The sequence below is a fragment of the Hevea brasiliensis genome, chromosome 18 (assembly GCF_030052815.1).
Source record: "Hevea brasiliensis isolate MT/VB/25A 57/8 chromosome 18, ASM3005281v1, whole genome shotgun sequence".
NCBI classification, from domain to species: Eukaryota; Viridiplantae; Streptophyta; class Magnoliopsida; order Malpighiales; family Euphorbiaceae; genus Hevea; species Hevea brasiliensis.
Window position 1 is genome coordinate 46,208,334 of NC_079510.1, and position 26,767 is coordinate 46,235,100.

At 33.3% G+C, this 26,767-nt stretch overlaps 3 protein-coding genes and 4 non-coding genes across 7 annotated transcripts; all 7 read left to right on the plus strand.

Annotated features, from left to right (window-relative positions):
- Positions 1–21: 21 nt before the first annotated feature.
- Positions 22–99, plus strand: LOC131176227 (small nucleolar RNA Z195/SNORD33/SNORD32 family). Its single transcript, XR_009146351.1, has one exon. It is a non-coding gene; the product is annotated as a small nucleolar RNA Z195/SNORD33/SNORD32 family (small nucleolar RNA).
- Positions 100–181: 82 nt separating this feature from the next.
- LOC131176233 (small nucleolar RNA Z196/R39/R59 family) lies at positions 182–264 on the plus strand. Its single transcript, XR_009146357.1, has one exon. It is a non-coding gene; the product is annotated as a small nucleolar RNA Z196/R39/R59 family (small nucleolar RNA).
- A 3,471-nt stretch (positions 265–3,735) lies between these two features.
- LOC131175893 (60S ribosomal protein L32-1-like) lies at positions 3,736–6,412 on the plus strand. Its single transcript, XM_058140582.1, has 3 exons — positions 3,736–3,837; positions 5,412–5,596; positions 5,689–6,412. The coding sequence occupies exons 1-3, from the start codon at positions 3,736–3,738 to the stop codon at positions 5,816–5,818; spliced, it is 417 nt and encodes a 138-aa protein (XP_057996565.1). The 3' UTR covers positions 5,819–6,412.
- A 3,988-nt stretch (positions 6,413–10,400) lies between these two features.
- On the plus strand, positions 10,401–13,485 carry LOC110668605 (probable beta-D-xylosidase 5). Its single transcript, XM_021829934.2, has 7 exons — positions 10,401–10,861; positions 11,035–11,340; positions 11,433–11,602; positions 11,696–11,796; positions 11,926–12,261; positions 12,365–12,778; positions 12,875–13,485. Exons 1-7 carry the CDS (start codon positions 10,421–10,423, stop codon positions 13,483–13,485), a joined length of 2,379 nt encoding a protein of 792 aa, XP_021685626.2. The 5' UTR covers positions 10,401–10,420.
- A 5,101-nt stretch (positions 13,486–18,586) lies between these two features.
- Positions 18,587–18,664, plus strand: LOC131176229 (small nucleolar RNA Z195/SNORD33/SNORD32 family). Its single transcript, XR_009146353.1, has one exon. It is a non-coding gene; the product is annotated as a small nucleolar RNA Z195/SNORD33/SNORD32 family (small nucleolar RNA).
- A 323-nt stretch (positions 18,665–18,987) lies between these two features.
- Positions 18,988–19,135, plus strand: LOC131176248 (small nucleolar RNA F1/F2/snoR5a). Its single transcript, XR_009146372.1, has one exon. It is a non-coding gene; the product is annotated as a small nucleolar RNA F1/F2/snoR5a (small nucleolar RNA).
- Positions 19,136–22,608: 3,473 nt separating this feature from the next.
- LOC131175944 (probable beta-D-xylosidase 5) lies at positions 22,609–25,767 on the plus strand. The gene is made up of 7 exons (XM_058140789.1): positions 22,609–23,063; positions 23,237–23,542; positions 23,636–23,805; positions 23,899–23,999; positions 24,130–24,465; positions 24,569–24,982; positions 25,079–25,767. The coding sequence occupies exons 1-7, from the start codon at positions 22,623–22,625 to the stop codon at positions 25,687–25,689; spliced, it is 2,379 nt and encodes a 792-aa protein (XP_057996772.1). The 5' UTR covers positions 22,609–22,622; the 3' UTR covers positions 25,690–25,767.
- The last annotated feature ends 1,000 nt before the right edge of the window (positions 25,768–26,767 follow it).

The window sequence follows — 26,767 nt, forward strand, 5'->3', positions numbered from 1 at the left end:
CACAGTCATTTGATATGTGCAACGAGGTGTGATGATGCTTATCCACCATTTCTGCTATTGGATGATGAATGTTATACATGCACTACCATCTGATCTCTGTTGCATATATGCCTAAACACTTGAATTGAATATTTTGTTTTATTTCGTAAAAAAAAAATTAGTTGATATTTGATTCTTATATTGCAATCTATGATGCAAATTATTTATTAGTTCTGATTTACTGTGATGATCATAAACAATCACCATCTTTCGGCTGAGATTCCAATTTTTGATTTAAGATTTGTCATGTTTAGTTTGAGCATTGTGATCATTTGCTTTGGCCTTTTTAACTAATTTGCCCATGGTATCTAATGTCCAGTGTTATAAATTCCCATAGCTGGGCATTTTGTTTTGCAGAAAGAGATGATTCTCATATATTTCAATTAATCTGTACATGGGTATTTATATACAATTGATTCCTATAATTGTGTTATACTAATTAGGAAGAAATCCTAAATAAGAAATCCTAAATAGGAATACAGAATACAGAATATACACAGAAATAATATAATGATTGACTTTCCATAACACTCCCCCTCAAGTTGGAGCATAGATGTTAATCATGCCCAACTTGTTACAAATGTAGTCAATCCTAGCTCCATTCAGAGCTTTTGTGAAAATATCTCCTAACTGCTCTCCGGTTTGATATGTCCTGTTGAGATGATACATTGTTGAATCTTTTCACGAACAAAATGACAATCAATCTCAATTTGTTTGGTCCGATCATGAAATACCTGATTAGAATCAATATGGAGAGCAGATTCATTATCTCTCCACATTTTCGCAGGGAGGGGTGTATTAAAACGTGTCTCATCTAGTAATTGATATATCCACATTACGTCACATACTGTTTGTGCAATGTCTCTGTATTCGGATTCAAAGACTAGATCGAGAAACTACACTCTGCTTCTTGCTTTTCCAAGACACCAAATTTCCTTCAACAAAAACGCAATATCCAGTAGTTGACCTACTATCAACCTTAGATCCAGCCCAGTCGGCATCTGAAAAAGATTCAACATTTAAATGCCCATGATTACCATATAACAAACCTCTTCCTGGAGCTCCCTTCAGATAGCACAAGATTTGTCCCAAGGCTTCCCAATGAGCAACAGTTGGGGAAGACATAAACCGACTTACCACACTAACGGCATAAGCAATGTCGGGACAGTGTGATGAAGGTAGTTCAATTTTCCTACCAATCTCTGTATCTCTGGATCTTCAAACAACTCACTATCCCACCTACTTGATTTGTAATTTTGGAGTCATTGGTGCACTACAAGGCTTAGCACCTAATTTTCCTGTCTCTGTCAATAGATCAAGGACATATTTTCTTTGAGACAAGAAAATACCCTTCTTACTTCTCATAACTTCAATACTCAAAAAATACTTTAATAATCCCAAGTCTTTGGTCCAAACTGGTTTGGAGGAAGGTTTTAAGAGATGAAATACTGCAGAGTCACTCCCGGTGATGATAATGTCATCCACATAGACTACCGGGAGAATTAGACCCGACCTCAGTTGCTTATAAAATACTTAGTGATCACACTTACTCTTTTGCATACCAAATTCCTGTACTGCTTCACTGAATCTCCCAAACCAGGCCCCAGGACTTTGTTTCAAGCCATAAAGAGACTTCAGAAGCCTACAAACTTTAACCAACTCCCCCTGAGCAACAAACCCGGTGGTTGCTCCATATACACCTCCTCTGAAGATCACCATGAAGGAAGGCATTCTTGATATCCAATTGGTGCAGGGCCAATCATATGTAGTGCTAAAGAGATAAACAAGCGAGCAGTAAGTTTAGCTACAGGAGAAAAAGTGTCGAGTAATCAACCCCATATGTCCGAGCATATCCTTTTGCTACAAGGCGTGCTTTTAATCTAGCCACGTAACCATCGAGATTTACCTTTCATGTAAATACCCATTTGCAACCAATAGCTTTCTTACCCGGTGGGCAAAACAGTTCCCATGTACCATTAGCATCTAAAGCCTCCATTTCCTCTTTCATAGCAGCACACCAGCCAGGATGAGACAGTGCCTCACCAACAGTATTAGGGATGGGAATAGAGTCTAAAGAAGTAACAAAACACTGAGAACAAGAAGACAATTGATTATAAGAAACAAAAGAAGAGATAGGGTAAGTACATGAACGTTTACCTTTACGAAGAGCAATGGGTAAGTCTAGATCAGAATCATGATCAGTATGAGGTACAGGATCTCTCAACGAAGTAGCTGGTGGAGGATCTGAGTCAGGAATCTCCAATCTCCTGGAATAAACATGAACAACGGGAGGCCGAGTAGGTCTAGAAATGGAAGAAATAGGCTGTGAGAGAGGACTAGACATTGGTTGGACAGTATATATTAAGATATCATCTTCCTCCCCCTGACTCTCATACACAGATGATTGAGAAAAAAATGGAGTGGACTCAAAAAATGTGACATCTGCAGAAACAAGATAACGATTAAGAGTAGGAGAGAAACAACGGTACCCTTTTTGGATCCGGGAGTACCCAAGGAAGACACATTTGAGAGACTTTGGATCCAATTTAGTAACCTACAGATGAACATCACGTACAAAACAAGTACAACAAAAAATACGGGGTTCAACGGGAAATAAAGATTTTGTAGGGAACAAAGCAGTATAAGGAATATCCCCATTAAGGACAGAAGAAGGCATACGATTGATCAAAAAACATGCCGTAGAAACTGCATCCGCCCAAAAGTGTTTAGGAACTTTCATCTGAAAAAGAAGAGCACGAGTTACCTCAAGAAGATGCCGATTTTTCTTTCGCCACGCCATTTTGGGATGGGGTATCCACACAGAAGAAGGCGATGAAGAATGCCATTTTGTGTCATATAAAGTGAAATTGTCTTGAAAAATATTCTTTAGCATTGTCACTTCTTAATATGCGCATGAAATATTAAATTGAGTTTTGATTTCATTACAAAGGCACAAAAGATAGAAAACAACTCGAGCGATTCTTCATTAAATATAACCGTGTAACACGAGAGTAATCATCAACAAAAGTAACAAAATAACGAAATCCAGTTTAGAAGTAAGAACAAGGACCCCAAACATCGAATGAACTAACTCAAAGGGGATGAAGCCGTTTATTGACTCTAGACACGTAAGGCAAACGATGATGTTTTGCAAACCGACACGACTCACATTCTAGTCTTGATAAAGATGGCGAGGACACAACTTCTTCATGGTAGACAAAGAAGGATGACCCAATCTACAATGAGCTTCAAGAGGTGTTAAGGTACTGAGCAAACAAGCGATCGCGGTACATGATTTTCCGAATGTAGAGACCACGACTCACGTCCTCTACCAATAATCGCCGTCGTAAGATCCTGAAACAAACACCGATCGGAAAAAAGGAAATAGAACAATTTAAGGTACGAGTAAGTTTACTAACAAAGTAGATTAAAAGAGAAATTTGGTAGACACAAAGCAGATGACAAAGAAATTGTGAAGTCGGTTCGCGATTCAGCCTAACCCATGACACAAGAAGTAGAACCATCAACAAAGTAATAGTAGAGGAAGTGGGATTAGTGAAAAGTAGATAGAAGACTAGAATTACTGTCATGTGATCTGTTGCACGTAATCAATAACCCATTTGGATGAGGAAGACACAAGGCATGTAGTGGATTTACGACTCGTGATCGCGATGATAGGAACCGTAGGCTTTAGAGATGCACGATCTTTGGGAAAAGCGTGCAAAATCCTCTGCGGATACCAAAGCAGTTTTCTCGGAGGAAGATCTTGTAGAATCCTCTGCGCCATATTTGCCATCTGTGATCGCTGATTTTCCTCTGAAGTTGCGGACAATTATATTTTGTATGGCGGGCTCATGACAATAATAACAAGTGACTCCTCTTGAGTCTGATTAGAACTAGCCTCTCCATTACGCTGATTACTTACATTTGCTGTAATTCCTCCTCTACTTCCTCTTCTATTACCCTGTTGTCCATTTGGATTACGGCTAATAAGAGCACTCTTGTGTCGTGAAGATTGGGTACTCTCTGCAGAAGGACCCGTGTGAATGTTTCATGCAAAGAGGAAATCTCGAATCGAAAGAATCGAGATTTAGCGATCTCATACTCGAAGGAAGGCAAGAAAACTCATATGACCAGTTGCTCCGTTGGGCTCTTTGAACTTTCACATCGTAACTAAAAGGCAACAATACATTAAGTTCCTCATATACGCTTAAAATCCATAAAATAAGCCGTGAGAGACTTATTCTCTTTCTCAAGACAGTAGAATGCCTTACAAACATCATAAATACGGAGATATTCCCTTTACGTAATCTGTAAAATCTAAGTAATCCATCAATTCCTTAACAAATTCACAGTGATTAATTAAACTAATTACCTCACCGTGAATCGAGTTCAAGCAAAAACAACCGAGCATCCTCCTTAGCCAAGTTTGTTGTGTATCATCGAGGTGGATCTTTAGTAAGGTGATCATCCTTATCAATGCTACGCAAATAGACCCTATGATCTTACTCCACTCCGGATAATTCGAACCATTAAGTTTGTGTTCCGTGATCTTAGTCATCATCTAATCACATCGTAAATAACATTCTTATTGTCCGCCATTTGTTGAGACAAAGAAAACTAACCAAACGCTAATCCAAAGTCTTGTGACAACAAAATAATCCAAAATCACAAATCAAGTAAATACGAAACAGATCGAGAGCCAAACCTCGAAGTCCTTTAATGGTGTCTTGGATCGTGCAACAAAGACACGATGGTGGAATGAGGGGATTGAGGCGACGCTGGCAATGTTGATCGGAGTCGAAATGGCCGGTCGGCACAAAACAGTCGAAATGGCCAAGGTCTCTCCTGAGCTGGGTGGTGAGAACAAATAATCACCCTAGATAGATGACCTGCTCTGATACCATGTAGAAAGAGATGATTCTCATATATTTCAATTAATCTGTACATGGGTATTTATATACAATTGATTCCTATAATTGTGTTATACTAATTAGGAAGAAATCCTAAATAAGAAATCCTAAATAGGAATACAGAATACAGAATATACACAGAAATAATATAATGATTGACTTTCCATAACATGTTTAAAGGGCAGAAAAAAATTGTAAACAGGTCTTGCGACTCAGTTAGCTGGTCTTCCATGAGCTTTCTGTTACTTTTTCCCTGCTTACATTCTCTTGCTCATATATATTTTAATCCTTGTTGATATTTTGCCTTCTTTTTTATTGTTCTTGAATCATTGGAGGAAAATTGAGTCATGGATCTTGCTCACAATTCTGTCACCCAGTGCAAATATTAGATTGTTATACATAAACTTGTAATGGTGAAACTGTTTAAGACTAATAACATTTTGTCAAATACTTTTATGAGACACAAACTGGCGTAGACCAAAGGGTATTGATTCTAGAGTCCGAAGGAAGTTCAAGGGATATACTCTGATGCCTAACATTGGCTATGGTTCGGACAAGAAGACACATCATTATCTTCCAAATGGCTTCAAGAAATTTGTTGTCCACAATGTCAAAGAATTTGAACTGTTGATGATGCATAACAGGTGGATTTTAGACTCTAGATTAGGGCTTTTTAAATAGAAAACTTATCTCCTGCATGCTTTGAAGTGGTAATGTTCTTCCTTTTACTGGTCAGGACTTATTGTGCTGAAATTGCACATGATGTGTCAACTAGAAAGAGGAAAGAGATTGTGGAGCGAGCTGCCCAGCTAGATGTTGTTTTCACGAATAAGCTAGCTAGGTTGCGAAGCCAGGAGGACGAATGAGCTTAACATAGATTGGGAGTGAGAACATCTAGTTTGCTTTCTAGTTTTTGATATTTATTATTTTTTTTGCAATCAATTTAACTTGGGTGATTAATATCCTTATGATGAAACTTGTTATTTATGAAGTGCCATAGAACCTCTTCTCACCAGCCTGCTTTGGTTTGTCCTGGATTCCATATGATTAATCTTCATTCAAGTTTCATGCTTGTAATAAGTAAAAGCAGACCTTCAGTTATTATGACCCAAAACACTATCGAATGGTACCTGCTAGATGAGTCTTGTGACTAATCAGAACATAAATTGTTCAATGGGAATCAACTTCATAGAGCTACTCAACCCTTCAAGCAGAATTCTCAAGGCTCTCAAAACTGTTATTCTTGATTGCCTGGAGAAACACAGTTTTGTTTTAGGTTATTTGCCTTGTGCAATAATACAAGTATCATAAGCAAGTAATTATAAGTTTATTACAATGTATGCTTCCTGTGTTAAGTAATTCATACAAGGTATTTTCAGGTTCTAGTGTGCTGTTGTACCATAATCGGCCTACGAAAGTAAAATTGAAATAAAAACAAATATCATAATAGAAATTGAAACAATGAAATGAAAGAACTTTAATGATTAACTCAGGTTTATGCTTTGTGCCCCTAATGAATTAGAATTATTTATTTATGATCGATTCTAAATTGAAAACAGACGTGCCCGTCGTAGATAATATCACCTATATCTTAGTTTCTGTTTGGGTTGTATTTTGTGGCACCCTTTTGTCGGATGGCCATTACAAGGAAAAATAAGAATACAAAAGGAGCTCAATGCTTTTAGCCTGCTATTTCGGCTTTGAGCCTAAAACCATGAAATTAGATCTCCGTCCCATGATCAGCTTGCATGGAAGGAGACGAAGGATGGTAACTTTTCGGTGAGGTCTGCTTTTTCTTTGCAATGTGGGAGTCATTCTGCCTCACTCAATCCTATTTGACAGGTGATTTGGAAAATTAAAGTTGCCCAGAAAATAAAGATGTTATTTTGGAAGTCGTTTCATGGCAAATTGATGTCTAACAATGAGACATAAAAGAGGGTTTATCAATGATCCTGGATTGTGTCCTTTGTGGGGCTGTGGATGAATCTCCTACTCATGTTTTTAGAGACTGTGGTAATGCCAAAATCATATGGAGGTGGTGTGGGACGTTGGATCCCTAGTGAAGTTCCGTAGGATGTCTATAGTTGATTGGTTTTTGCATTCCAAGGAATTAATTCCTTGTGGTGTCTTTGATGCTTTCATCTGATCAAGTGCTTAGTATTACTTTATGGTGGCTATTGCGCTGGCGCTATGAGTCTGTTTTTCAGGGATGAATCCACTTCTGTCTTCTAAGTTATGCACCCTCAAATCTCATGTTCTGTCTTCTATGGCTTGGGGGGCTGTTTCTATGTCCTTTGTGTCCTCATCGAGGACTGTGATTTCTGTGAGATGGTTGCCTTCGAATGTAGGATGGATTAAGCTGATCTCAGATGGTGCGTAGAAGGGTAATTTGGTCGGAGTGGTATTCTTCAGGACCACAGAGGTGTCTAATTGGCTAGGTTTTGTATTCGGTTGGGCAATTGTACCTCAATGTAAGCTGAGTTCCAAACTGCAAGGGATGAAGCTTACATATGGGTGTGCATAAGCTGATTGTTGAGCTGGATTCGAAGTCTGTCTAGCGACTACTTTCAAATGATGATGAGGCTAATTTGTCGTATTCTAATCTTATTTAACAGTGTCATCGTTTCCTTAGGTGGCAGTGGGAGGCGCATTTTGCATCATATTTATAGAGAGGCCAATAGAGTAGCCGACAAATTGGCTAATTCCTTAGATACGTTTATCGTCTGTAGAGCCACAGGCTGCATGCAACCCCAATTGGTTATGCCATTTGGTTTGGCTCCATAACTAAACTTTATAGTTTATTACAACAAATGATGAGTTCGAAGTGTAAAGCAAAGAAAAAAATCAGTCTACATATTCAAACAATATATCACTTTAATTTAATATTTATTTATTAACTTGATAAAAATATGAAATTGTATGGTAATATCTCATACTTTTAGTTTATGATAGAAATAATATATCTCTTACATGAGCTTGGACACTCCTCCCCATGAGCTACATTTTGAAAGAGAGTTTAGCCCGATGCAATTTCATTACGAGAGTTTCTCGACTAATATTTAGGCCTATCATAAGTATTCATGCCGTAAGTGTTTTGTTACATGAAAATATTTATTAGGTGTGAATTACTTGCTATCAAATCTAGTATTTGAGATAAACTGCATCAATATATTGATGAATTTAATATTATCTCTTAAATTTTAATAAAATGTAATATTTTTTGCAAAAATATATCTTATTCCTTGTTAGTTTATAATCCGATAATAATTAATCATTTGGCCTGCGAAATGTAAATTATTTATTATTTTATTTTTAAAAATTAATTTATTATGTAATTTTATATTTTTTATTTTCATAATTATGTTATAAAATTTTATCATGATAAAATTTTTAATTAATTATAATTTTATTTGAAAGTGTTGATAAGTAAATAATTTTTTAATTTTATTATTTTATAAATTAATTAACATAATCATATATCAATAAAATATAAATAAAGTAGGAAAAAAATTATGCCGTGGTGATTTTTAAAATATTATTATTAAGATTTTTAAACTTTAATTATGAGAAATATTATCAAAATTAATTTTTTAAATTTTATGAATAATTTTTTTTATTAAATACTTATATATATATATATTTAAATTTATAAATAATTTTTAGTGAATAGTTATTTAAATATATATGTTAATATATTTTTTTAAAATATAATTTCCTATTTTTCTAAATTTATCTAAAAATTATTATTTTTTAGAAATATATAATCAATATAATAATAAGGAGGTATTTAGTTCACCTGTTGAGTGCAGCTGATAGTTGATAGATACCAAAACAGGTGAATTAGAGTGTTGATAAACTTAAAAAAGTAAAATTGATACTGATATGATACTCATCCGCTGCAGTTTGTATCAGCTTTATTTTTAAAGTTATTTTTCATCCGCTGATAACTGATTTAATTTTATTTTTTATTTAAACCATATTTTTTTATTTCATTTAACTCAAAAATTAATATTATTAATGTTTTTATTTTTTTATTTATAATTTTAATATTTTACTTAATACATTATAACTTTGTTAAAATATTTTTCATTAATAACATAAAATATCAAATATTTATTTATTATAAAAAAATAAATTTTTTTATATTTAAAAACATAAAATTAATTATAAATTTTTCTTTTTCAACCATAATAATTACTTTGTTATTTTATAACTATATTTTTAAAGTTATTTAATTATTTTTTAAAGAATTTAATTATTTCATATTTCAATAATGAAATAAATGTTATAATATAATAAATCAATAATTATATATTTATTTTAATAATAAAATAAATAATATAATATAATAAATTTATAATATTATATTTATTTTAATAATAAAATAAATTATATGATATATACTCTTATTAATCATTTTACATAATAACAACAACAACTAAATATAATTTTATTAAATATTTAATATAAATTAACTATCATCAGTTATCGGCTATCAGCTTATAGTTATTAATTGTATCTAACAGTTAAACCAAACAAGTTTTAAATATAAATTTATAATATTTAAAATTATAACCTTAAGAATTTAATTCTTAAAAGATATAAGAAAAAGAATTTTAAATAACAATTATTTTTTAATAAGATATGATTTTAATAGTTGAAATTTCAAAACATTTGGAAAAGAAGTTGATATTTAAGCTGATAAAATAATTTTATATAAAAAATAAAAAAGTTAAAAAAAGGAGGCCTTGCCACATGATGATTTTTTAAACCTCTTTATTAGCATGAGTGACACACTTATATATATATATATATATATATATATTGTGTGTAAAAAAATTATTTATTATTTATTTTTTAAAAAACAAATTGTGATTTTTGATATATATGTTCTCAATTTTTGGTCTTCTACATATTTAATTATTTTCAAATTTTATTTTTAAAAAATAGAAATTATTTTAATAGAAACTACTTTTAATAAAAATATATAAAATCCGTGTTAGTTTGCTCTTGTGATTTTTTATTTTTTCTAATTGTTTGCCATTGAAATTTTTTAATTTAAAAAATTAAGGGTTTCTATAATATTATTTATTTTATCAACTCAAATTTTAACATGAACATAAATAAATAAAATTAATTTTTAAAAATATTTTATATTTAAATCTGAAATGATTCTAATCACCGGTCAACCTAAATTAATTTAAAATAACTCAATTTAATTTCATTATAATTAAAAAAAATCTCACATTGTAAAATAATTCAAAATTTAAATCAGATAAATCTAAATTTTCTCAATGGATATACACAATTAGTTTAAAAATATCATCCCAAATCTTTCTAAACAACTCGTGATCATTCCTATCTTGTAGTTTATATCCATTGCCATGCATAGCATTAGCATATAAATAAGGCTATCAGCAGCTTCATTTCAGCAATTCACAAGTCAGAGAAAAACACACACACACACAATGGCCAAAACTTTTACTTCGCTTTCTCTTATTGTTAGCGTAGCTTTCTTAGCTATTTGCACTGCTAGAAGGCCTCCATTGGTCAGTGATGTACCTGTTAATTACACCCATGTGTGTGAACCTTCAAGGTTTGCTAAACAAGGTCTGGACATTGCTGAATTTGGCTACTGTGACACTTCCCAATCTTTTGAGAAGAGGGCAAAGGATCTAATAGACAGGATGACCTTAGAGGAAAAGGTGCTACAGTTGGGAAATTCTGCTGATGGTGCGTCTAAAATAGGGCTGCCACCTTATGAATGGTGGTCTGAGGCCTTGCATGGTGTCTCCGACACTGGTCCAGGGACAAACTTTGATGAAGTAGTTCCTGGTGCAACAAGTTTTCCTACAGTTTTACTCACAACTGCATCTTTTAACCAATCTCTCTGGAAAAGAATTGGCGAGGTACTCATCAAATATTCAATAAACCACCTTGATTTTGCATATATTAGAAACAAATTCAATCTTCAAACTTCAAGTCTTGAAGTTAAAGGTTCAATTTATTTTGTATTATTTCTGTGTGTGATATTTATCTCTAAGTTGATATGCTAACGTGCAAGAATTAAAACTTGGTGTAGGTTGTTTCGTCAGAAGCCAGAGCAATGTACAACTTGGGAAAATCTGGATTAACGTTTTGGAGTCCAAACATAAACGTAGCAAGGGATCCCAGATGGGGAAGAATTCTTGAGACACCAGGAGAAGATCCGTTTGTTGTTGGTACATATGGTGCTATTTACGTAAGAGCATTGCAAGATGTTGAAGGAACACTAAACACCACAGACTTGAACTCTAGACCTCTCAAAGTTGCTGCTTGCTGTAAGCATTACACTGCTTATGATATTGAAGACTGGTTGGGGGTGGATCGATTTCATTTCGATGCAAGGGTAAAAAAATTTTTAAAAGAACCTTCTTTTAGCTTCAATATTTAGTAATGTTAGTCTAAAAGTAATTTTTTTTTTCTTTTGATTGTTCGAAGGTGACTGAGCAAGATATGTTGGAGACATTTCAGCGACCTTTTGAAATGTGTGTTAGAGATGGTGATGCTAGTAGTGCTATGTGCTCATTTAACCGTGTTAATGGCATCCCTGTTTGTGCTGATAAAACACTTTTACAAGACAAAATTAGAGGACAATGGGATCTTCACGGGTATTTTTTTATAGTTTTATTTTGTTATGTTCCTGAACTGAATTATTGACTTGATTGAGCTATGTTCACTTATGGCATCAATTTATTTTGCAGATACATAGTTTCAGATTGTGATTCAATTGAGGTGATGGTTCATGGCCAAAAATGGCTTGGGGACACACAAGAGGATGCCGTTTCTCAAGTTTTAAAGGCAGGCAAGTGTTACAGTCTTCTATGGAAAAAAGGCTATTTTTTTGTAAATATTTTTTAATTTATCTTTTCTTTTAATATTTGAGCCAACTATATATTTTGATTGTTGGGAAATTATTCGTGGAATTGTTCAGGATTGGATCTTGACTGCGGAGACTATTATCCCAAGTATCTAAAGAGTGCATTGATGCAAGGACAAATTAGTGAAGCTGAGATTGACAGATCACTAAAATATATTTATGTTGTCCTAATGAGGCTAGGATACTTTGATGGAAGTCCTTTCAGTTCACTTGGCAAGAAGGATATTTGCTCCAATGAAAATATTGAGTTAGCAGCTGAAGCAGCTAGAGAAGGAATTGTTCTTCTAAAAAATAATGGAACTTTGCCCTTGAATTCTTCCAAGTTGAAGAAACTTGCTGTAATTGGACCACATGCCAATGCTACGAAAGCAATGATTGGAAATTATGCAGGTTTTAATAACTTAATTACCCCATATTTATTAGTTAGATGAACAATAGCTGTTGGCAATATTGTTTGTAAAAGTTGTTAATGTTCTTAGATTGATATGTACAGGTATTCCTTGCCGGTATGTTTCTCCAATTGAAGGCTTCTCAGCATTTGCAGAAGTGACATACGAAATGGGATGTGCAGATGTTGCTTGTAAAAATGACAGTTTGATCTTTCCAGCAATGGAAGCTGCACGTGAAGCAGATGCCACTATATTAATGGTGGGTTTGGACTTGTCTGTTGAAGCTGAAGGCAGGGACAGGGTGGATCTCCTCCTCCCAGGTTACCAAACTCAGTTGATCAACCAAGTTGCTAAAGCCTCTAAAGGTCCAGTGATCCTTGTAATTATGGCAGCGGGTTGTGTTGATATCTCTTTTGCCAAGAATAATGAACTGATCCAGGCCATCTTGTGGGCTGGATACCCTGGCCAAGAAGGTGGTCGAGCTATTGCAGATATTGCTTTTGGAAAACACAATCCTGGTAAGAATCTCATTTTATTGTAGCTTTTCAATAAAGAGAAAGTGCTCTCCTTCCATAAATAGTATGAATGTTTATCATTTGGATTTCTCTTGTCAGGTGGAAGATTGCCACTTACATGGTATAGGGCTGAATATGTTGATGCAGTACCCATGACATCCATGTCACTAAGGCCAGTTGATGAGTTTGGCTACCCTGGAAGGACATACAAATTCTTCAATGGCTCAACAGTGTACCCATTTGGCTATGGACTCAGCTATACGAATTTCAGCTACAAGATAACACCCTCAAAGACTACGCTTAAGATCAAATTGAACAAGTACCAGCACTGCAACAACTTGAACTATACCAATTATGATGACAAGCCATATTGCCCTGCTGTTTTGGTTGAGGACTTAAGTTGTGAACATGAGTTCGGACTTGAGGCCACAGTTGAAAATGCAGGGAAAATGGATGGAAGTGAAGTTGTAATGGTCTACTCCAAGCCTCCAACGGGAATTACTGGGACTCACGCCAAGCAAGTGATTGGATTTGAAAGGGTATTTGTTCCAGCTGGAGGGAAAAATAATGTTAAGTTTACATTTAATGCTTGTAAGAGCTTAGCAATTGTGGATGGAAGAGGCAACAAAGTTTTGCCATCTGGTTTGCACAAAATCATGGTGGGAGATGCTGATGTCTCATTTTTGGTTGAAGTGCAGTTTTATCAGTAGTGGGTTAGCATTTATCTAATTGGGGATGGGACTAGTAATTATTAGTTTATTATATGTATTATGAGTTTATTACATGTATGCTTCCCACAATAAGTAATTCATACAAGGAATTTTCAGATTATAGTATGAGTTTATTACAAGGCTTATTTAGTAAAACTAAACTAGACCGTACTAAAATTAAAATTGAAATCAAAACTAATATCATAATTAAAATTGAAACTTTTTTCTGTTTGAGTTGTATTTCTGTTTGAATAATAAGAATTCAAAATGAACTCAAAGTATGGTTAAAAAAAAAACTCCAACATGATTTTGAGTGAGTATTTCACTTTAAAAAACTCCAAAATCATGGTCGTGCTCGTTGTAAATTTTATTGAAAAATACTAATAAGTTTTGTAATTTCTATTGTTTAATATTTAAGAGTTTAATATCAAAAAATATTAAAAAACAACTTAACGATTATGTTATCGCTTGCAAAATAAAATTTTCATTACATATGTCCTAATTAATTATATTTTAAAATAAATAATAAATACAAAATACATTATAGAATTCATATATTAAATATATAAATTAATATAATTATAAAATTTCACATATTTTTTTATAAACTATTTAATTACATTAAAAAATTACATTTATAAACTTTCTAAAAATAAAGAAAATGATTTTCAAATGTCTTTCAAAAATTTATTTTTATTAAAAATTACAAATTAATTTTCAAAATTTTATCTATAATTAATTTTATTTAAAATTTAAACTTAAAACTTTGTAATTATGAAAATATATTCACACAATGAATTATAGGTAAATAATATTTTCGATTTTTTCTGGGATAAATCAACCGAAAGAAATAAAAGTTTTAAAAAGCTGAATATGGAAGAAATTTTCAAAGATATTTCTTGTAATTAAAGAGAGAGAAAAAGAAATCTATGTTTTATTGTTTTTTAACTCTGAGGGTATGTTTAAGAAGGGAGTAAAGTAAGGTGAAAAAAGGAAATGTGAAGGGAAAATAAATTTATTTTTTATTTTTTTATCTAAATTGAATAAGAAATAAAGGGGTAGGAAAAATATTAAAAGAAAAATAATTTTTTTTTTTATTTAAAATAAAGAGAAAGTAGAAAAAAATATTTCAAAATATCTTTATACTAAATTATATTTTTAATTTAAAAATAAAATTATAATTTTACTATTTATAAAATAAATTTTATTTTAATATTTTTTCCTTTTAATTTAAATAAAAAAAATTTATTTTAATTCTTTATTTTTTTTTATTTTTTTTTTATTTTTATTTTCCTTCTCCCCCACACCCCAAAGATAGTGTAAGAGTTGAAGTACTAAACCTAACCTTCGCGCTTCGTAAGCTGTAAAAATTTTATCGTCTTCTCCGAAGCCGAGCGAGCCAAAACGACGATGCAGAGCGCTACTTCGCATCTCTGTTTTTCAACACTTGCACCTTCTCATCACTCTCTTCTGTTTCCTTTGCGTCCCATATTTTTTTCCATGGTCTTACCTTCATCGCCTTCACAATTGCCCTTCAAGCCTCTCCATAGTTGCCTTTTGCCCTCTCTTCTCTACGCAGCACCGGTACTCTTTCCTCTCTCCCTCTATTGGTTGCTCTTGTGTGTTAATTTTGTTCACTGTGTATATTTTTCATGATTAGTGTATTTTTTTGAACTTGTTCTTCTTACATCGGAGAAGTTAAGCCTGCTAAAATGAAGCACTTGTAACTTGTTTTAATCGTTTGTGATTGGTTTGTGTAATTGGATTTTCATGCTGGTTCAGCTACTCAAGAGATTGTTCAAACTGCTAATAGTGGAGCAGGAATCGTTGAAGTTGGGTATATATCCATTGTTCATGGGCTTCAAGGAGAAATATGCGTTAAACCCAGTACTGATGTTCCCGAACTACGATTTTCCAAGGGAGCACTTGGCTGGAAAAAGAAATTTTTAACAAATTCTTCAGCCTTTAGTTTTGGTTCATTGTTCTCGTGTTTTCGAGTTCAATTCTGTAATTATTATTATTATTATTATTATTTGTTAGCCTGGGAGAAGATGGCTAAGGCAGTCGGTCTCTGGCAAAGATATGATTGAAAAAGTTGAGCTGGTTGAGGGAAGAGGGCACCCTGGACAGAAGAGATGGATACTAGATTTGGGGGAATTGACACAATGGAACAGGTGACCTGAGGAAAATGAGTTTATGGGTTAATGGTTTATGTCTCGCTTCACATTTCTGCTTTTCTTTTTTTCAATTATCTATTGTTACATATGCATAATGTGATGGGATGATTGTATGCATACCATCGAACACAGATAGCTTGTTCATTTGTTCAATGAACAGTTTGCTGGTGATATGTATCATGGCAAAATAACTTCTCTTTCTTTGAATACCTTGGAACTTTAGAAACATATGTTATACACATCATAAGGTTATGACTTGTTAATGTAATCCAGTGGATTGTTTATCATGCTGGGGAATATTCGATAAAAGTGTGAGCTGCTTGTGGAGAAATGATTCCTCGTGATAAGGGGTGTTTGGTTAGTGGAACAAACAATACAATGTAAAGGTTTGGAGAATAAGTATTCTGTAAGAATCTACTATGAAAAATTGTTGTTGTTTATGTGGTGGTTCTGGCAGATCTTACTATAATGATAACATGTCTTTGTTTATATCATTAAAAGTCTTAGGAACTAACTCAACTCAAAATAATGAATTTTACTGCATTATATAATTTCAAGCATGTATGTTTATGAAAGTGAATTATTGTTTGTGCAGGCCAGGCAACTTGTTGGGTCAACTCTTCTAGTTAGAGAAGAAGACAGGCCAGAGTTGGAAGAAGGAGAATTTTACAATTGTGATCTCGTTGGCATGAGAGTGATTCTTAAGGTTTGAACATTTTAAGGCATCATATCTTGTATTCAGCTAAGCAAATTTATTTTACTTTGTGCTTTTAAATATCTAAAACTCCTTAAATTTATGATTTATGCTTGTACTCTTTGTTGATTTGGGACCCAAAGAACTTATACCGTGCAGTATTTGAAGACCACTGTCTTTATTCTTCTCTTGTTACTTAACAGTCTCAGTTGCCATTTTCATGCACAGCTGGTTATCAGTGGTTTGCATTCTGTTGCCATTTTCATGCACAGCTATTAATATATTCTGGTTATCAGTGGTTTACATTCTGCTTCTCTTCTTCTTGAATAAAGTATGGCTGTTGCTTAAATATTCTTGTCAATTGTCATATTTTTTTGGTTCATATTAGTAAATCAACAAACCCCCCACCCCCCCTCCCCCCACAACAACCCCTTTTCCTTTTCCCCCTATTCCTCACTTTAATTGTACTTCTCCTTTTCAGGAAACTGGTGACTGTGTGGGAACTGTTGTTAATGTTTTTGGCAGTGGAGCAAGTTATCTTTTACAGGTCATGCTCTACCCATCTGTAGATGTGCTTGAGGGAGCTGAGATGTCAACGCAAGCAGAAACAGGTCTATCTGGTTCCCTTGTGTCGGTACCATTTGTTGAAGCTGTTGTTCCGGATGTTGATATGATTAGAAGAGAAATGTGGATTACACCTCCAAAAGGACTTTTTGAGTTAAACATATGCTCTGATGAGAGGCCCAAGAAAGAAAGACGCCATCTTGTCAGGCATACTCCTTCATAACTCGATTTATTAATTAACGAATAAAAGTAATTGACTTGTTACAGTTCAAAATTTCTATATGACAATTAATTTTGTAGCAATGTTATATTTGACGATTTCCATTTTCATATTTCCCTCAGTATTAAAGAAACGGCAAGAGGTTGTTTAAAACCCATAGTATTTTGTGTTTCTAGTCATATTGTTGGTGCTTTGAATAAATCCCTTTTTTTGTTTATCTATTTATTTATTCATTATTTTGTTCTTTATTGATTTGACATTATTTGTGAAGCACAAAAGGAATCTTATGCTCTTACAACATGTATAAAGTTGGGTCTTACTTCTTTTTTGTATCCATATATATGTGGTTAGTTCTTGGTATATTTCAGACTTTGGGTTACTCTTTTATCTGTCTAAGAAAAGGAACCCATCTTTTCCTTTTCACTACATATATTTTGTTGGTTAGATTATACATATAGGAACTTGACTATCATATAAATTTTATATGTATTTCAATTAATGAAGTGATTTTGGCTTAATTTTGGTTTTTAAAATGGGATTAGTGCTGGAGAATGCATATGAAGGGGCATTAGGATAGATATTGTCAGTTTGATATTAGTGTGCAGTGTTAGTGAATGACATTGTTACTGTGCATAAGCCTATTGGGGTTGTTGATTGTTGCGCTTGTTCACTGACTCCCCCTTCCTGAAGTGGAATATTGCCCGTTGAAACTTTGCATCTTAGTGGTGGGCTCCCTTTCCCTTTTTTTTAAAGCAAACGTTTAAGCATATGATGCACTTTATGATGCATTGCTGGAGTGGAAAGAAAGGAAAAAGTTTCAAAGATGCCTTATAGAAGCTAAAACGAAATTGTTTGAAATGGAACAAAACATGTGTTTGATGGATTAAGATATGGGGAAAAATCACAAAGGAGCTTACTGGCAAATCAGATTGTTGGTGTAAATTCTAAATTGCTTCAACAGGCATTGCAAAATATAGAGATGCCCTCCAAGAGGTATTTTTTAAAAACTTAATATATGTGTATTTCTTGACATTTTGATTCCTAGAGGAGTTGGAGAAAATGTGAATGCAGTTGTTTGACCTTTCGATCCGATGCAGTTTTTGAAAGTGTTTGAAGTCAACTTGTTCTGTAAAGCATTGAACTTGTAACCTTTGTTCATGATGTTGAAATTTAGAAAAAATATTATGCCCCTGGCTTCTATATGTGTTGCATGTATAAATGCTTTTTTTGAAGTGGGAGCTTAAAAGAAAAAAAAAACATTTTTTTAAAAACAGCTGGTCTTATTGTCTTATTTGTTCTATGGTGGATGTGAAGAATATGGAAGGTGGTGAGATCTTTTTTATTTGATCCCATATAGCTAATGGTTACTTATCTATCCTTTTTGGTGGTTTGAGTGGTGGTGGGGGTGTGTTTTGTGGTTAATCTCACAATCATTTGATATGTGCAACGAGGTGTGATGATACTTATCCACCATTTCTGCTATTGGATGATGAATGTCATACATGCACTACCATCTGATCTTTGTTGCATATATGCCTAAACACTTGAATTGAATATTTTGTTTTATTTCTGTAAAAAAAATTTTAGTTGATATTTGATTCTTATATTGCAATCTATGATGCAAATTATTTATTGGTTCTGATTTACTGTGATACAACTCAATTCAACTCAACTAAGCCTTTATCTCAAAAATTTGGGGTCGGCTATATAGATTCGCTTTTTCCACTCTGATTTATTGTGATGATCATAAAAAATCCCCATCTTTCGGCTGAGATTGCAATTTTTGATTTAGGATTTGCCATGTTTAGTTTGAGCATTGTGATCATTTGCTTTGGCTTTTCTTACTAATTTGCCCATGGTATCTAATGTCCAGTCTTATAGATTCCCATAGCTGGGCATTTCGTTTAAAGGGCAGAAAAAAATTGTAAACAGGTCTTGCGACACAGTTAGCTGCTCTTCCATGAGCTTTCTGTTACTTTTTCCCTGCTTACATTATCCTTTTCGTATATATTTTAATCCTTGTTGATATTTTGCCTTCCTTTTGATTGTTCTTGAACCATTGGAAGAAAATTGAATCATGAATCTTACTCACAATTCTGTCACCCAATGCAAATATTAGATTGTTATGCATAAACTTGTAATGGTGAAACTGTTTTAGACTAATAACATTTTGTCAAATTCTTTTATGAGAGACAAACTGGCGTAGACCAATAGGTATTGATTCTAGAGTCCGAAGGAAGTTCAAGGGATGTGCTCTGATGCCTAACATTGGCTATGGTGCAGACAAGAAGACTCGTCATGATCTTCCAAATGTCTTCAAGAAATTTGTTGTCCACAATGTCAAAGAACTTGAACTGTTGATGATGCATAACAGGTGAATTTTAGACTCTAGATTAGGGCTTTTTAAATAGAAAATTTATTTTCTGCATTCTTAGAAGTGTTAATGTTCTTCCTTGTACTGGTCAGGACTCATTGTGCTGAAATTGCACATGATTTGTCAACAAGTAAGAGGAAAGAGATTGTGGAGCGAGCTGCCCAGCTAGATGTTGTTGCCACGAATAAGCTAGCTAGGCTGCGAAGCCAGGAGGACGAATGAGCTTAACGTAGATTAGGAATGAGAACATCTAGTTTGCTTACTAGTTTTTGATATATATATATATATTTTTGCAATCAATTTAACTTGGGTGATTAATATCCTTACAATGAAAGTTGTTATTTATGAAGTGCCATAGAACCTCTTCTCTGTAGCATGTTTTGTTTTGTCCTGTATTCCATTATCTATCTTCATTCAAGTTTGTAAGAAGTAAAAGCAGACCGTCTGTTACTATTACCCAAAACACTATCGAATGGTACCTGCTAGATGAGTCTTGTGACTAATCAGAACATAAATTGTTCAGTGGGAATCAACTTCAAACTTCATAGAGCTACTCAACCGTTCGAGCAGAATTCTCAAGGCTCTCAAAACTGTTATTCTTGATTGCCTGGAGAAACACAGTTTTGTTTTAGGTTATTTGCCTTGTGTGACAATACAAGTATCATAAGCAAGTAATTATAAGTTTATTACATGTATGCTCCTCGTGTCAAGTAATTCATACAAGGTGTTTTCAGGTTCTAGTGTGCTGTTGTACCATAACAGGCCTATGAAAGTAAAATTGAAATAAAAACAAATATCATAATCGAAATTGAAACGTAAAAGAACTTTAAGGATTAATTAAGGTTTATACTTTATGCCCCTAATGAATTAGAATTATTTATTTCTGATTGATTCTAAACTGGAAACGGCCGTGCCCGTCGTAGATGATATCGATTTTGTTTGGGTTGTGTTTCGTAGCATCTTTATGTTGGATTGCTATTACAAGGAATAATAAGAAAACAAAAGGAGCCCAATGCTTTTAGTCTGCTATTTCGGCTTTTAGGCTAAAACCATGAAATCAGATCTCCGTCTCATGATCAGCTTGCATGGAAGGAGATGAAGGATGGTAACTTTTCGGTGAGTTTGCTTTTTCTTTGCAATGTGGGAGACATTCTGCCTCACTCAATCATATTTGACAGGTGATTTGGAAAATTAAAGTTGCCCAGAAAATAAAGATGTTATTTTGGAAGTCGTTTCATGGCAAATTGATGTCTAACAATGAAAGACATAAAAGAGGGTTTATCAATCATCCTGGATTGTGTCCTTTGTGGGGCTGTGGATGAATCTCCTACTCATGTTTTTGGAGACTGTGGTAATGCCAAAATCATATGGAGGTGGTGTGGGACGTTGGATCCCTAGTGAAGTTCCGTAGGATGTCTATAGTTGATTGGTTTTTGCATTCCAAGGAATTAATTCCTAGTGGTGTCTTTGATACTTTCATCTGATCAAGTGCTTAGTATTACTTTATGGTGGCTATTGCGCTGGCGCTATGAGTCTGTTTTTCAGGGATGAATCCACTTCTGTCTTCTAAGTTATGCACCCTCAAATCTCATGTTCTGTCTTCTATGGCTTGGGGGGCTGTTTCTATGTCCTTTGTGTCCTCATCGAGGACTGTGATTTCTGTGAGATGGTTGCCTTCGAATGAAGGATGGATTAAGCTGAACTCAGATGGTGCGTAGAAGGGTAATTTGGTCGGAGTGGTATTCTTCAGGACCACAGAGGTGTCAAATTGGCTAGGTTTTGCATTCGGTTGGGCAATTGTACCTCAATGTAAGCTGAGTTCCAAACTGCAAGGGATGAAGCTTGCATATGGGTGTGCATAAGCTGATTGTTGAGCTGGATTCGAAGTCTGTCTAGCGACTACTTTCAAATGATGATGAGGCTAATTTGTCGTATTCTAATCTTATTTAATAGTGTCATCGTTTCCTTAGGTGGCAGTGGGAGGTGCATTTGCATCATTCTTATAGAGAGGCCAGCAGAGTAGCCAGCAAATTTGCTAATCCTTTATATACGTATATCGTCTGTAGAGCCACAGGCTGCATGCAACCCCAATTGGTTATGCCATTTGGTTTGGCTCCATAACTAAACGTTATAGTTTATTACAACAAATGATGAGTTCGAAGTGTAAAGCAAAGAAAAAAATCAGTCTACATATTCAAACAATGTATCACTTTAATTTAATATTTTTTTATAAGGTATGATTTTTAGAAGTTGAAATTTCAAAACATTTGAAAAAGAAGTTGAGATTTAAGCTGATAAAATAATTTTATATAAAAAATAAAACAGTTAAAAAAAGGAGGCCTTGCCGCATGATGATTTTTTAAACCTCTTTATTAGCATGAGTGACACACTATAGTGAAATCATTCTGGAGACTCGGCTTTTATACATATATATATATATATATATATATATATATATATATATATATATTGTGTGTAAAAAAATTATTTATTTTTTATTTTTTTAAAAACAAATTGTGACTTTTGATATATAAGTTCTCAATTTTTGGTCTTCCACATATTTAATTATTTTTAAATTTTATTTTTAAAAAATAGAAATTATTTTAATAGAAATTGCTTTTAATAAAAAATATATAGAATCCGTGTTAGTTTGCTCTTGTGATTTTTTATTTTTTCTAATTGTTTGCCATTGAAATTTTTTAATTTAAAAAATTAAGGGTTTCTATATTATTATTTATTTTATCAACTCAAATTTTAACATGAACATAAATAAATAAAATTAATTTTTAAAAATATTTTATATTTAAATCTGAAATGATTCTAATCACCGGTCAACCTAAATTAATTTAAAATAACTCAATTTAATTTCATCATAATTAAAAAAAATCTCACATTGTAAAATAATTCAAAATTTAAATCAGATAAATCTAAATTTTCTCAATGGATAGACACAATTAGTTTAAAAATATCATCCCAAATCTTTCTAAACAACTCGTGATCATCCCTATCTTGTAGTTTATATCCATTGCCATGCATAGCATTAGCATATAAATAAGGTTATCAGCAGCTTCATTTCAGCAATTCACAAGTCAGAGAAAAACAGACACAATGGCCAAAACTTTTACTTCGCTTTCTCTTATTATTAGCGTAGCTTTCTTAGCTATTTGCACTGCTAGAAGGCCTCCATTGGTCAGTGATGTACCTGTTAATTACACCCATGTGTGTGAACCTTCAAGGTTTGCTAAACAAGGTCTGGATATTGCTGAATTTGGCTACTGTGACACTTCCCAATCTTTTGAGAAGAGGGCAAAGGATCTAATAGACAGGATGACCTTAGAAGAAAAGGTGCTACAGTTAGGAAATTCTGCTGCTGGTGCGTCTAAAATAGGGCTGCCGCCTTATGAATGGTGGTCTGAGGCCTTGCATGGTGTCTCCAACACTGGTCCAGGGACAAACTTTGATGAAGTAGTTCCTGGTGCAACAAGTTTTCCTACAGTTTTACTTACAACTGCATCTTTTAACCAGTCTCTCTGGAAAACAATTGGCGAGGTACTCATCAAATATTCAATAAACCACCTTGATTTTGCATATATTAGAAACAAGTTCAATCTTCAAATTTCAAGTCTTGAAGTTAAAGGTTCAATTTATTTTGTATTATTTCTGCGTGTGATATTTATCTCTAAGTTGATATGCTAACATACGAGAATTAAAACTTGGTGTAGGTTGTTTCGTCAGAAGCCAGAGCAATGTACAACTTGGGAAAATCTGGATTAACGTTTTGGAGCCCAAATATAAACGTAGCAAGGGATCCCAGATGGGGAAGAATTCTTGAGACACCAGGAGAAGATCCATTTGTTGTTGGTACATATGGTGCTATTTATGTAAGAGCATTGCAAGATGTTGAAGGAACATTAAACACCACAGACTTGAACTCTAGACCTCTCAAAGTTGCTGCTTGCTGTAAGCATTACACTGCTTATGATATTGAAGACTGGTTGGGGGTGGATCGATTTCATTTCGATGCAAGGGTAAAAAATTTTTTAAAAGAACCTACTTTTAGCTTTAATATTTAGTAATGTTAGTCTAAAAGTAATTTTTTTTTTTCTTTTGATTGTTCGAAGGTGACTGAGCAAGATATGTTGGAGACATTTCAGCCACCTTTTGAAATGTGTGTTAGAGATGGTGATGCTAGTAGTGCTATGTGCTCATTTAACCGTGTTAATGGCATCCCTGTTTGTGCTGATAAAACACTTTTACAAGACAAAATTAGAGGACAATGGGATCTTCACGGGTATATTTTTATATTTTTATTTTGTTATGTTCCTGAACTGAATTATTGACTTGATTGAGCTATGTTAACTTATGGCATCAATTTCTTTTGCAGATACATAGTTTCAGATTGTGATTCAATTGAGGTGATGGTTCATGGCCAAAAATGGCTTGGGGACACACAAGAGGATGCCGTTTCTCAAGTTTTAAAGGCAGGCAAGTGTTACAGTCTTCTATGGAAAAAAGGCTATTTTTTTGTAAATATTTTTTAATTTTATCTTTTCTTTTAATATTTGAGCCAACTATATATTTTGATTGTTGGGAAATTATTCATGGAATTGTTCAGGATTGGATCTTGACTGCGGAGACTATTATCCCAAGTATCTAAAGAGTGCATTGATGCAAGGACAAATTAGTGAAGCTGAGATTGACAGATCACTAAAATATATTTATGTTGTCCTAATGAGGCTAGGATACTTTGATGGAAGTCCTTTCAGTTCGCTTGGCAAGAAGGATATTTGCTCCAATGAAAATATTGAGTTAGCAGCTGAAGCAGCTAGAGAAGGAATTGTTCTCCTAAAAAATAATGGAACTTTGCCCTTGAATTCTTCCAAGTTGAAGAAACTTGCTGTAATTGGACCACATGCCAATGCTACGAAAGCAATGATTGGAAATTATGCAGGTTTTAATAACTTAATTACCCCATATTTATTAGTTAGATGAACAATAGCTGTTGTCAATATTGTTTGTAAAAGTTGTTCATGTTCTTAGATTGATATGTACAGGTATTCCTTGCCGGTATGTTTCTCCAATTGAAGGCTTCTCAGCATTTGCAGAAGTGACATACGAAATGGGATGTGCAGATGTTGCTTGTAAAAATGACAGTTTGATCTTTCCAGCAATGGAAGCTGCACGTGAAGCAGATGCCACTATATTAATGGTGGGTTTGGACTTGTCTGTTGAAGCTGAAGGCAGGGACAGGGTGGATCTCCTCCTCCCAGGTTACCAAACTCAGTTGATCAACCAAGTTGCTAAAGCCTCTAAAGGTCCAGTGATCCTTGTAATTATGGCAGCGGGTTGTGTTGATATCTCTTTTGCCAAGAATAATGAACTGATCCAGGCTATCTTGTGGGCTGGATACCCTGGCCAAGAAGGTGGTCGAGCTATTGCAGATATTGTTTTTGGAAAACACAATCCTGGTAAGAATCTCATTTTATTGTAGCTTTTCAATAAAGAGAAAGTGCTCTCCTTCCATAAATAGTATGAATGTTTATCATGTGGATTTCTCTTGTCAGGTGGAAGATTGCCACTTACATGGTATAAGGCTGAATATGTTGATGCGGTACCCATGACATCCATGCCACTAAGGCCAGTTGATGAGTTTGGCTACCCTGGAAGGACATACAAATTCTTCAATGGCTCAACAGTGTACCCATTTGGCTATGGACTCAGCTATACGAATTTTAGTTACAAGATAACACCCTCAAAGACTGCGCTTAAGATAAAATTGAACAAGTACCAGCACTGCAACAACTTGAACTATACCAACGATGATGTCAAGCCATTTTGCCCTGCTGTTTTGGTTGAGGACTTAGGTTGTGAACATGAGTTCGGACTTGAGGCCACAGTTGAAAATGCAGGGAAAATGGATGGAAGTGAAGTTGTAATGGTCTACTCCAAGCCTCCAACGGGAATTACTGGGACTCATGCCAAGCAAGTGATTGGATTTGAAAGGGTATTTGTTCCGGCAGGAGGGAAAAACAAGGTCAAGTTTACATTTGATGTTTGTAAGAGCTTAGCGATTGTGGATGGAAGAGGCAACAAGGTTTTGCCATCTGGTTTGCACACAATCATGGTAGGAGATGCTGATGTCTCATTTTTTGTTGAAGTGCAGTTTTATCAGTAGTGGGTTAGCATTTCTCTAATTAGGGATGGGCCTAGTAATTATTAGTTTATTACATGTATGCTTCCCACAATAAGTAATTCATACGGTATTTTCAAATTCTAGTATGCTATTGTATAGCAATTGGCTTATTTAATTAAATTAAACTAGAATGAACTAAAATTAAAATTAAAATCAAAACTAATATCACAATCAAAATTGAATCCTTGAAGTGAAATTCTTTCAGAAATTATTTATACTTTATACATATAATAATTCAAAATTATCTATTTCAGATTGATTTCAAACTGAAATAGGTCGTGCTGGTTGTAAATTTTATTGAAAAATACTAATAAGTTTTGTAATTTCTATTGTCTAATATTTAAGAGTTTAATATCAAAAAATATTAAAAAACAACTCAACGATTATGTTATCGCTTGCAAAATAAAATTTTCATCACATATGTCCTAATTAATTATATTTTAAAATAAATAATAAATACAAAATACATTATAGAATTCATATATTAAATATATAAATTAATATAATTATAAAATTTCACATATTTTTTTATAAACTATTTAATTACATTTAAAAATTACATTTATAAACTTTCTAAAAATAAAGAAAATGATTTTCAAATGTCTTTCAAAAATTTATTTTTATTAAAAATTACAAATTAATTTTCAAAATTTTATCTATAATTAATTTTATTTAAAATTTAAACTTTATAATTTTGAAAATGCATTCACACAATGAATTATAGGTAAATAATATTTTCAATTTTTTCTGGGATAAATCAATCGAAAGAAATAAAAGTTTTAAAAAGCTGAATATCGAAGAAATTTTCAAAGATGTTTCTTCTAATTAAAGAGAGAGAAAAAGAAATCTAAGGTTTTTTATTTTTTAACTCTATGAGTATGTTCAAGAAGGAAGAAAGTAAGGGGAAAAGAAAATGTGGAGAAAAAATATTAAAAAAAAATAAAAATATTATTTTTTTAAAATAAAAAAAAATAAAAAAAAATATTTAAAAATATAAAAATATTTTTATATTTAATAATTATTTTTAATTTAAAAATAAAAATATAATTTTACTATTTAT

Excerpts from the sequence above, each read along its gene's own strand:
- LOC131175944 (XM_058140789.1), top strand. The coding sequence starts at position 22,623 with ATGGCCAAAACTTTTACTTCGCTTTCTCTTATTATTAGCGTAGCTTTC. Across the intron at positions 23,064-23,236 it reads TCTGGAAAACAATTGGCGAG|GTTGTTTCGTCAGAAGCCAG; the intron begins GTACTCATCAAA and ends AACTTGGTGTAG. Across the intron at positions 24,983-25,078 it reads TTTTGGAAAACACAATCCTG|GTGGAAGATTGCCACTTACA; the intron begins GTAAGAATCTCA and ends TTCTCTTGTCAG.
- LOC110668605 (XM_021829934.2), top strand. The coding sequence starts at position 10,421 with ATGGCCAAAACTTTTACTTCGCTTTCTCTTATTGTTAGCGTAGCTTTC. Across the intron at positions 11,797-11,925 it reads TTCTCAAGTTTTAAAGGCAG|GATTGGATCTTGACTGCGGA; the intron begins GCAAGTGTTACA and ends GGAATTGTTCAG. Across the intron at positions 12,262-12,364 it reads AATGATTGGAAATTATGCAG|GTATTCCTTGCCGGTATGTT; the intron begins GTTTTAATAACT and ends TGATATGTACAG.
- LOC131175893 (XM_058140582.1), top strand. The coding sequence starts at position 3,736 with ATGCACGATCTTTGGGAAAAGCGTGCAAAATCCTCTGCGGATACCAAA. Across the intron at positions 3,838-5,411 it reads CTGCGCCATATTTGCCATCT|GACACAAACTGGCGTAGACC; the intron begins GTGATCGCTGAT and ends ATACTTTTATGA. Across the intron at positions 5,597-5,688 it reads CTGTTGATGATGCATAACAG|GACTTATTGTGCTGAAATTG; the intron begins GTGGATTTTAGA and ends TTTACTGGTCAG.